Source organism: Pinus tabuliformis, chromosome 1_1, assembly GCF_031772625.1.
Source record: "Pinus tabuliformis cultivar Carrire ecotype Pingquan chromosome 1_1, CPIR1, whole genome shotgun sequence".
NCBI lineage: Eukaryota > Viridiplantae > Streptophyta > Pinopsida > Pinales > Pinaceae > Pinus > Pinus tabuliformis.
In genome coordinates, this window is record NC_142297.1 from 651,989,291 (window position 1) to 652,001,919 (window position 12,629).

Genomic DNA, 12,629 nt, shown 5'->3' on the forward strand with positions numbered 1-12,629 from the left:
TTGGTGGATTGTTTTGGAGCCTTTTTTCTTCTCTTCCATGTATTCTTTCTTGAAGCGGGGGTGAAGCCAGTTGCTCGAGTATCCACTTGTTCCTGTTGTGCTTTGGGCTGTGGTTGATTGACAGGGCATCCGTGGCCGAGATGTCCATGCTAGCGGTAGGTTCAACATTTGAATGGGATATTTTCATAATCAATGGTCTGCTTCCAGTGCACTCCTCTATGGATTAGCTCCATATGGACTAGGAGGCATCCTGAAATATCCAGGTAAACATAGATTCTAGCACAAGCAGTGTACTTACCTTGTATTGTTAGATCTGAGGCTTTGATGAAGACTCCCAGCTGGTTTCCTATGGCCTCCAATATTCTCTTGTTCCAATAATCCATAGCCAAAGAGTGAAGGTGAATCCATACTGGAATCTTTTTGAAATCCTCCTGTTCTGGAGCGAAGTTTGGCCTCCAGTACGTGATGTATAGTCCGACAGAGTTGTAGAAATATGGTCCTCCTTCGAAGATACGATCTCAGTCATCCCTGTGGGCGAAGATGACAGTTAAAAAGCTTCTTGATCCCAGCTGAAGCTCGAAATCTCCTTTGGGTTTCCATTTCTGGTTTATCCACCAGCATAGAGCCTTTTCGTTCAGTCGAACCCCCATGAATCTGCAGATCATGGCATGTTTTCTCATGTCGTCTCTATATTCGTCTATCCATGGATATTCAATGATTAGTCTTGGTATTTCCTTCGCGATGGGCTTGCATTGGGACGATTCTTGCTCGCTCTGTCGATTGGGGTTGTGCCCCACTGATGCATTTCCTTTTGGCTCTGATTCGTGGCTGATTCCCTCATATCTGGAGCTGGTAGGGAAGTTGGGGGTTTCCATTGGGATGTTGCCGAAAATGAAAGGTGTAAAAGAAGGGGGGTCGAACCCCCCACCCAGAGTTGTGCATGGAGTGAGTCAGGTGAGAGCTCCGTTACAGATGTGCCTTGTAATGGTTGGTGTTGCAGGCTAGCTTGCTGAGCCGAGTTCAGGGTTCTACAGGGTTTCAATCCTGTCATCGCTCTTCAGAGGCCTGCGCGAACTACCAGTCAACATTCAAGTTACTATATATTCTAGTTGTTTATTGATAGCATTGTTATAGATAATTAGTGCAAAGATTTTTTATGTAAACAATTTTATGCTCTGCAAAATCTTATTAAGTTGTAAGCCCTTGAATTAATCAACCTCCGCTATTTTCATTCATATTTTTGAGATCAGAAATTGTCAGGAGGTACCATAAATTCATGTTTTTTTCCTTTATATAAATAAACCAACACATTTCCTATATATATATATATATATATATATATATAATATCTGCATTTTCCTATAAATCATTTGAGACACACAAATTTAGATGTTGATCAAAATGGAAAATGAAATCAACCCATGGTCTTCGTCCACCCATGTTATTCATCCACCCATGGTATTGTAAGTGGCATCCACCCATAGTATTTATCCACCCATGATATTCATTCACCGTTGGTATTTTCACATGCTTTTATGACATCCACCCATGGTACTCATTCACCCATGGAATTGACCCATGGTATTGTGACATCCACCCATTGAATTGTCCCATGGTATTGTAACTGAAAGATACTATAAGTAACAAGTTTCTTTCTGTAAAAGGACATTTTGTCTACCAAAATGTAGATCTTAAAGTTATTGTCCATTTTAATAAAAAAATTCTTTGTGGTTTTCTTTATTGGGCATTCTCCTTTTTTTATTATGGCATTTCAATTTTTCATATTGGGGTACCTCTCCCCCAAAATCCGTTTCAATCTTTCAGATCTTCGGGGAGACCCCCGAAGATCTAAAAGATTGAAATGTATTTTGGGGGAGAGGTGCCCCAAGATCTGAAAGATTGAAATGCCAGAATAAAAAGAGGAGAATGCCCAATAAAGAGAACAACATAGTTTTTTTTATTAAAATGGAGAATGACTGTAAGAGTTATGTTGTGGTAGAAAAATTTTCTTATTACAAAATGCGAATTGTTAATTATAGTATTTTTCAGTTACAATACCATGGGAAACTTCCATGGGTGAATGAATACCATGGGTGGATGTCACAATACCATAGGTCAATTCCATGGGTGAATGAATACCATGGGAAAATACCATGGGTGAATGAATATCATGGGTGGATGTCACTTACAATACCATGTGTGCATCAATACCATGGGTGGATGCCACTTACAATACCATGGGTAAATTCCATGGGTGGATGAATACCATGGGTTGATGCCATTTTCCATTTAGATTAGATGTGCTCAGGCACTGGTCTTGTAAGCAATCGAAGACTATCTCTGAGGACTACAACAAAATATATCTCCAAGTGTAAATGAATCTCAATCCCATAGGCGAATCCCATGCATAAAGGGATCTTTGTGCTACCAAAGGACCACCTATTAACGGTCTTGGGATCTAAATGGCCTAATTCAAGTTTCACCTTGAATCTTGATGGGATTTTGACATTTATTGCACAAAAAATTGGTGACATCTCATTTCATGGATATGTGCAACTATTGAAGGAATGGTCATGATGTAAAATCCTCATTGTGAGTTTTCATAGATGGATTAAGCTCCATTTCTTATAGTTTTTCCATTTCTTTTGACGTTCTAATTTAATTTCCATCGATATCTTTTGTCCTACTATGAATATGATAGATTTTGGCCTGCCATGAGTAATTTTTAAGTTATATAGGCATCAAAAAAAAATATTTTCATCCAAAAGAAATAATTTCTTCTTATCCTATTTTATTATTTATTTCCAAAATTGCAATCTCTCACTCTTACAAATTTCTTTCTTTATTTGTGTTATTTCATTTACTCTTTTATTAATTTTGTTACTCACTCACCAAATCACTTTTATGTGTGCAATGAATGTACATTATTAACTAAAATGACATTTTCACATCCCTAGCACAAACATGTCCCTAACCAATGAGGTAGTTATGCCAAATTGGTACTTTTACTTAGTCTCAGCCTGAACACACACACATTTTCTCTCACTTAGTTTAGCCACATAGTATTTAGACCTTCACTACTAAATTAGGCTACAAAGCTAAGAACCTAAAGTGTCTCCCAACATTGGTACATGCTATGTGTGATCAAACATGATCACAAAGGCCTCATGCATCTATGACATTCAAATTATCAAAAGCATTTTTTACTATACCATGATTAGATTTATATGTAATGTATGTCATGTCTAGTTTCATTTATGATGTGTAATATTGTAACAATAATGCCATAATCAAGGTTTAACAAAAATGTAGCATTAAATACATGATAGATGAAAATCATGGATGTCAAAAGTTTCATTAATAGTGCAGCATGCCATACTTTTAATTTCATTGAAGTTCTCTATGTATCATGTGACATAAATTTTGACACTGTATACAAGGGAACAAAAGAGGATATAATATGCCTTTTATATAACATAATATGTTTTCTTATTAATTAAAAATAAAGGAATTTCCCTATCCCTATTACAGATATAATAAAATGGTTAATTTGAAGTGACTTATCATATCAAAAAGAGTTGAAGGTTATGTAAATAAAGTACCTTGATCCACCAAGGAAATAAACTTGCCTATGAAAATAATTCTACAATACATCATACAATTTATAGTAGAAACATAACACAAAAGGCTTGTGAGACTTAATATTTTATCTTTAATCTCCTTTTAAGTTTTCTTTAGTTTGTAAAATACTACTATTGCAACTAAGGGACATCCAAATTTGATGTATCTAGAACATGTTAAAAATATAATGGAGAGAATCTTCTCTTAAGTCCTGAGCTAGGAACTATAAAGTAACACCTAATATCTTAAAATATCCATAGTACATGGTCTATATATTTTCATCAATTTCATGATTTCACCATTAAGTTGAATTTAAATGATTAACAAAGAGGAGAACTTGACAAGCTATATCACATCATAGGAATGAATGAGTAGACATATATTTTCTACAATAGTCTATATACATCCTTTAGATGAACAAGATAATCCTTTAATATGGTTAGAACCACATGTCACTAATATTGAAATAAGCACTATGTTATGACAAAAGAATACATTTTCCTTTATGTATTGCATCGAATGCAGATTTTGTATGATGATAAATGATATCAACCATAGAGAACCATGCCCAACCTTACTCAAATATTATTAAATGTAATCAACCATGGTGAAATATGGTCAACCATATTCAATGTAATGAACTATAAGTGAACATGGTAACCTATTCTCAACCATAGACAAACATAATCAAACATTGTCAACCTTATCAAAACATGTCCAATCATGGTTAGCTATGGTGAAACATATCGAGTCATGGTCAATTATAATAAACCATGATCAAGTAATATCAACAATAGTTAAACATTGTGTAATGTGTTAGCACACTAAAATAATTTTGAGTTGTCTTTAGTGTGAATTTTTGGACTTTCTGGTGTTGGAATCTGGTGAAACAATTTGAGGGGAAATCTCGATTTGTGTTATTTAAACTAGTTTTTTGACTATATATATGGATTTAACATCCTAGAAAACCCATAGGGCACTTCAATTGCACATGATTACCCATCGAGTTTGAGATTTCAATAAATTCCTATCAGATTTTAGAGAAACTTGACCGGAAAAACCCACCATAAGAACTTTGAAAAATTCGCACTAATGACAACTACAGATATGTTTGAGTCCAATTTATCTACTCAACATTGTTTAATATAATTTTCTTCAAATTATGGAAATTCAATTATGCCAAATCTCTCTCTGAATGATTGAAATACACTTTGTATTTTACCACTCTCCAAGTTATAGCTATACATATTGCTTCACAAGCCAAAAAATTGGGGGTGAAAAACACGAGATGGGAGGAAACATGGTTATTGCTTGAAAATGATATTTTCTATAATATATCACTTATAAAGTATATTTGGAAAGATATGATATTTCAACAAGGATGAAATGTTTGTGTTGTGTGATAAAACAAATTGTGTGATGCATCATTTTGTAGAAAAAGGTACTTGAGTGTGATATATCACACACGATAAAACTTTTTGGTTCAAATGGGAAACACGATCTTTTAGAAAATTTGGAAAAAAATTCTAAATCTTCCTTTATTGCCATGAAAAGAAAAGCTTTTAAGAAAATCATTTCTATAAAGAAAATATAGTTGTAACTATAATATTTTGGGAAGCATGTCCTTTTATCAAGAAAACGTCTTTGAGTCTGATATATAACACAACATAAAACTTTTTGGTGATACATAACATGAGCCTTTCATATTGGTTTTTTTTTAATGGAAAAGACAAATTCAAAACAATGCATTATATCCTTTGAGAGGAAATTTTGTCAAATCTTAATAAAAATATTCTTCATGTGATATATCACATCAAAGTGAAAATCACTTCTATAAAACAAAAACAAAAACAAAAACAAAAACAAAAACAAAACAAAACAAAAAAGTTGTGAGTACAATATTTTGGGAAGCATGTGAGTTTGCAAGAAAATATAATTGAGTGTGATATAGATAACTCAAGATAAAAAATTTGGGTGATGCATAACATGAGCCTTTCAGAAAAATTTTGGACAAAATATTGTATGTCCTCTTTTGTCATAAAAAAGATAAATTCACAACAATGCATTATATAACCTTTGAGAGAAAATTCTATGAGGAAGTCAAATGTTATGGCATGCCATAGAAACTTTTTCCTAAGATAAGTTTCATTGTGAATCTTTCTATAGTATGTCAAATGTTATAACAAAGAACATTTTTTTGGAGGATATGTTTCATTGTGTTCTAGACAGACACACAAAAACAATAATATTGGATATAAATTAAAAATCATTAATATAATTTAAAATATAAACTTTAAAATATATTTACTAGTATAAAACCATCTTAACCATGGATCTAGCAAGCATTAAGAGGGGTCAAATCTCTTGAGGTGAAAAATTCTTTTCGAGTGAAAATTTTTAAAATGTTTTCACCTAAAATATAAGTGAACACTGTAATCCCTTACATTTTTTACTTCTAAAGGCAATTTCTGAGTACAAATTATAGGATTCTAAATGAAGATAAACATAAATAAGCGTCAAATCATTTTCTTTATGATACATGTTACTTCCTAAATTAAAAAAAATTCATAAAAATAACCAATTTATATATTTATTATTATTATAACTAGCATGTCAAACATGTATATATATATATATATATATATATATATATATCTATATATATATATATATATATATATATATATATATATATATATATATATATATATATATATATATATATATATGTATGTATATATATGTGTGTGTGTGTGTGTGTGTGTGTGTGTATGTATATGTATATATACATATACATATACATATACACATATATATATATATGTGACATTCATTTTGATTCTATTATGACCAACATAGATCCATCTTATCTTCAGATCCAGCAAACATCCAATGGGATGAAACCTCTCAAGATGGAAACCCCTTTCTCAGTGTGACATTTAATGAAACGTTTGCACCTTAAAAGGTTAGGTTATTCTTAGATCTTAGTAAATCGAGAGTTAAGATGGACTTATATTGGTTTTGAAAACACATAAATCAAATATGTTAACTATATCTTTTTTATTCATGTTGGAAATGTGCAACAAGAAATGCTAAATTTAGAAAGTGCTAAAAATTGATCTGCTAAAAATAACATTTATGGGTCCCTTCCTATTTTTAGCAGTCCCTGGTCTAACTATAGGAAGTAAAAACGAATTTGGTCTTACGAGCAATTTAAAATATTAATTAATTAATCTCCATGAGTTAATTAGTTATGGAAAATTAAACTTGAAGTCTTTGTGAGATAATGCAATTATTTTCTCTCTTGATTTAGGAATTTATCCCTTAAAGGAGATAAGGTTTAGTTCTATATTGAGAGGATCAGTTGACTTAGTTTACCTTAGTCAAGTGTAGTTATATTAATTTAACAAGTTGTTAAATTAATGAGATATAGTTTGTTGATTCTTGCATGGAATTTCAAATAAAGACCCAGTTGAGATCAGATTAGGGACAGTGTACTATCAGAAGCTAGGATATTTCTATTAAGTATTGTTTGCATGAGGGAGGAATCTATTTTCTTCTATGACTACGTAATTGGACCTGAAGTGGCAGTAGGTATGATTAGGCCAATTTATAGCCTATATATTGACACCTAGGTAGTCCATGATTTTCATCTTCTGGTTACAGAGAGAGCATGATAGCTATTGAGCTAATTCTTTTCGTACATTGTTTTTGATCTCCACTTGATTTATAATACAATGTTGGGGTTTTATGCTAGTGCTTTCTCGAGTGATATATTCTATGTTATGCGTGATTGATTCCTTCTTATCAGTTATATGTGTTCATGCTTGATGTTTCTCATGGTTGATTAGCTTCCACAAGCTTTATGGTAGATGTATATCTAGTATTATGCTTCAGTACATTGCATATATTAGTTTGATCTGCAGGTGAAATTTCTACATGATATCAGTGAAATATCTGATTTGTAGAGAAAATTCTACATGGTATCAGAGCTAGATAATGTGTAGAAAAATTCTACAAAATTCTACATGGTATCAGAACACAGGTGATCAAGGAAGAACAGTATAGAATAAGGAATTCGAAGTTTATTATTCGGGATATAGATCTCAAGTTCTCATCACATCTATTTCACCGATGGCATTCTATGGTTTGAGGCTTGAATATGCACTTGATGGCAACTCAAACTATATAGCTTGTAAGGATCACATGAAGGGTGTATTGGAAGATAACAGCCTTAAGGACTTCATTGATCAAGAAGTCGCTAAGCCTATTGATGCTACTCAACTAGTGGAATGGAAGAAGTGTGTGGCTAGAGCTAGGAGAATTCTCTTGGAGGGAGTGTGAGATCACATTGTCTCAAGCCTCCATGGGAAGGAGACTCCATTTGCAACTTGGAAAACATTGAAATATTTATATCAGAATAACAATGATTAGATGAAGCTGGCACTGAAGGAAAAACTTCAAAAAATTAAGTGTGAAAAGGATGAGATGATATCTATGTATCTGAACCAGCTCATCACATGCAGGGATGATCTTGAAAGTGTAGGGGTCGTGACAGCTGATGATGATATGGTGAGTCTAGCACTCCTTGGCCTTCCTAAGAGATGGCATAGCTACCACGACTCGGTTAATGGAAGGGAGAAACTGCTAGATTGGGAATGCCTATGGTCAGATTTGATGTAGGAGGAGATCAAATGGAGCACCAAAGATGGTTCTTCATCCTTGGAGGATGAGGAGAATTGTGCCTTAGCGAGTAAGGAAAATAAGGGGAAGGAGAAGGTTTCTCTTTCCAAATCCACTGATGCTTGCATTATCATGATGTGGGCGATTATGTTGTAAATTTTCCATAGAGGAAATCTAGGAAGGGATCCAGGGAAGGATTTGAAGGTGAGGCACTTGCTTTACAGTTTGAGTTGGATTTCACACTCTTCGCATACATGGTTTCATCCATGGTGGGAAGTGGTTGGTTTCTTGATAGTGGAGCTTCTTTCAACATAACCAGTGACAAGATTTTGTTTGATACTGTTGGGTCCCTATAATACTAGTGATTACCCCATTACTATTGTAGTTATACCCCTTATTTATATTGATGTACCCATGTAGTGCCCATATTGTTACTATTGTGCCACATAGAAGCCCACTATTGTTATTATTGTGCCCTACAATATTATTGTTATGTAGGCTCTGATTGTATTGGGACCACTTAGACTCCTATATATAGAAAGGAGGTATTTTCATTTGTATCATCCAAGAATTGTTCATTTATGTAATGTAAAGGAGGTTGCCCCCTCGAAGAGGCTGAATTCTAAGGCGTTGATCTTTCTTTTCTATCTTTTCTTAAGCTGGTTTCATAACATTTGGTATCAGAGCTTTGGATTCTAGGGTTTCGCTGCTCAAAACAGGTCATCGTGGCATTTTCGCTATAACTTTTTTTTCTGTGGCGTTTCAGAAGTCGCAAAAAAAACCCATTTGAGAAGACATCGCGCTGAACCTTGGGTCCGAATTTCAGAGCTTTTCGCGCGATATTTTCGGAGATATGATCTCAGGAAGTTGGTCTTTTTGATGACTCCTGAATTACACTCAAAACAGGTGACCTGGAGAAAATTGTCATAACTTTCTTTCTGAGCATCGGATTGAAGTTTCGTAAGAAGTTACAGAAAGAGGACGGACTGTAGTTTCTTGTGGGTGTTTTGCAGATCCAAAGGTCGAAACAGTGACTCGTGGTACGTCGTACAACTTCGCTCTACTGAACTAGTCTAAAATCGAGTCACCGTGGGAGATTTCACATAACTCTTCCTTGGAGAATCCAATTTGGCTCAGACTTGTGGCATTGGAAACAGGACGCAGAAGGCTACTACAGGTAGCAATTTCAGAATTGGATGAGCCGAAATTACAGAGATACATCAGATTCAATATCAGGCTTCTATTAAGTGAAAAAAGGTGTGTAGTTTTTTTTTTTTTTTTTTTGTGTAAGCTTGGTTTAACGGAATTCAAAGGGCATAGTAAAGCATTATTATCGGTAACTGATGCCCCGAGGAAAGAAAATGAAAACACCTAGTAAGGAACCTGAAAGCTCTAGCATGACTCATGAAGAAGAGGAAGAAATGCTACATGATATATCAAAATTACAAGAACAAGTGCAACAAATGTCACGCTCACAAAAGCTAACAGAAGCTAAGATAAGTGGCGTGGAATCTAAGGTAAATGGCGTGGAATATAAGATAAAGGGCATGGAAGCTAAGATGGAGGATTCGATGGCAAATTTGAAGATAGATTTGAATACAAACATGGAAGAATTGAAGAAGTTGCTACAAGAAAGGGTCACTAATGGTGAAAAGGTAGTAAAGGAAACTCATGATGAGGACAAAAGAAATGTTAATCATGATTCCATAGACTCTAATGTTGGATCAAAGACTCACCATGTTCCAAAAATCGATATGAGGAAGTTTGATGGCAAGGATCCCGCCACATGGATATTACAGATGGAGCAATTTTTCGATCTCAATAATGTGCAAAACACACAAAAGGTACGTATGGCAACTTTATATTTGGAACCAAATCAATTTGTATGGTATCAATGGCTTTGTTCTCGTAAACCATTTATCACTTGGGCCATTTTTACGGAAGAATTAATAGCACATTATGAGGATACAAAAAGCAACACTTTTTTTAGCCAATTGATAAGTCTCAAACAAAAGGGTTCAATAATGGAGCACATTGAGGAGTTCCAAAAATTGAACATAAGGGTAAAAGATATTCCAGAAGATCATAGGATTGATGTGTTCATAGGGTCTTTAAAGGATAATATCCAACATGATGTGCGCCTTTGGGAACCTGATTCATTAGAGAAGGCATTCAGGTTAGCAAGAAAAATGGAAAGCAAAATTATGGCAACTAGGAAGCATACCATTCACAACTATAAAGAAGGAAGTGTTGTTGCCCATAGTCTTCCACAACCTACAAGGTTGACACCACAACAATTGGAAGAAAAAAGAGCAAAAGGGCTTTGTTACAATTGTGATAGCAAATACACAAAAGGTCATAAGTGTGCTGAGAAGAAATTATTCTACATAGATTGTGAAGAGGAAGAAGAAAAGGAGCAAGAAAGGTCAAAAGAAGAGGATATATTCCAGGAACAAAGCCTAGATGAAGAACAAATAAATCCGACCATATCTTGTAATGCATTGGCGGGAATTACCACTCCTCAAACCATCAAGATAGAAGGACAAATCAAGAAGAAAAAGGTAATAGTGTTGATTGATTCAGGAAGCACCCACAATTTTATTCATTGTAGGGTAGCAAAAGAATTGAATTGCTTCCTATATCCAGCACCAGAGTGTCAAGTGATGATTGCAAATGGAGGAACAATAAATTGTTCTGGAAAGTGCCATAATATCAAGCTATCCATGGGAGAATATGTATTGACTAGCCCAATGCTTTCCATTCCAATGGGAGGTGCTGATGTTGTACTAGGAGTCCAATGGCTACAATCCTTGGGTACAATAGCTTTTAATTTTCAAGAACTTTTCATGAAATTTTCTGTGGAAGGAAAGGAAGTTGAATTAAGGGGTATTGCAGGAAAACCAGGAAAGATAATCAGCTCTAATGGAATGACAAAGCTTCTAAAAAAGGAGCAAAGAGGTGTAATTGCACAATTATGTTCGCTAGATGTTTCCACATTGGAATCATCTATTTCTCCAGATCTCCAAAAAGTCCTGGACAATCATTCCAAGGTATTTGAGACTCCCAAAGGTCTCCCACCTATGCGTGATCATGATCATGCTATTCATCTGATTCCAGGAAGTGTTCCTCCAAACATCAGGCCGTACAGATATCCATATGTCCAAAAAAGTGAAATTGAACGTATGGTTGCAGAAATGCTAGAGGCTGGTATAATTCAACCGAGTCAAAGTTCTTTCTCAGCTCCAGTAGTATTGGTGCACAAGAAGGATGGATCATGGCGCATGTGTCCAGATTATAGGGAGCTCAACAAGCTCACTATTAAAGATAAGTTCCCCATTCCTGTTATTGATGAATTACTGGATGAATTGCATGGATCAATTTACTTCACCAAGTTGGATCTTCGTTCGGGATATCATCAAATCAGAATGAAGATTGAAGACATTCCGAAAACAGCATTTAGAACTCATGAGGGTCATTATGAATTTTTGGTCATGCCTTTTGGCCTTACCAATGCACCTTCAACATTTCAAGGTTTGATGAATTCAATTTTCAAACCATTCCTTAGAAAATTTGTGTTAGTATTTTTTGATGATATACTAATCTACAGCAAGTCTTGGAAGGATCATGTTGAACATGTTGACAGGGTGCTACAACTATTGGAGGAGAAACAATTATATGCAAAAAGATCCAAATGTTTCTTTGGAGTCCAGGAGGTGGAATATTTGGGTCATATTGTATCTCATGAAGGAGTTAAGGTAGACCCTAGCAAAATTAAAGCCATTAAGGAATGGAAAATCCCCACATCCATAAAGCATCTGCGAGGATTTCTTGGGTTGACAGGGTATTATCGCAAGTTTGTTAAGAATTATGGGAGAATAGCAGCACCTCTAACAACATTATTGAAGAAAGATTCATTTTCATGGACTTCGGAAGCAACAAAGGCCTTTGAACATCTTAAAGAGGCAATGTGCCAAGCACCGGTCTTAGCTACACCGGACTTCACAAAAACCTTTATTGTGGAATGTGATGCTTCAGGAAATGGAATTGGTGCTGTTCTAATGCAAGATGAAAGACCCATTGCTTTTGAAAGTCGTCCAATCAAGGGAAAGTTTTTAAGCAAAGCTATTTATGAGAAGGAAATGTTGGCAATACTCCATGCACTTAAGAAATGGCGACCCTACCTAATGGGAAGACACTTCAAGGTAAAAACGGATCATGATAGCCTTAAATACTTTTTAGAACAAAGATTATCCTCTGAAGAGCAACAAAAGTGGGTCACAAAGATGTTGGGTTATGACTTTGAAATCATCTACAAAAAAGGGAAG

At 34.8% G+C, this 12,629-nt stretch overlaps 1 protein-coding gene across 1 annotated transcript in view; it reads left to right on the forward strand.

Moving 5' to 3' along the window:
• The first annotated feature begins 891 nt into the window (after positions 1-891).
• LOC149215075 (ACT domain-containing protein ACR3-like) overlaps positions 892-12,629 on the forward strand; it is a 43,074-nt gene continuing 31,336 nt past the window's right edge. The window contains exon 1 of the mRNA XM_089389612.1: positions 892-954. Coding sequence (XP_089245738.1) covers positions 892-954 — 63 coding nt within the window. The remainder of the gene's footprint in view (positions 955-12,629) is intronic.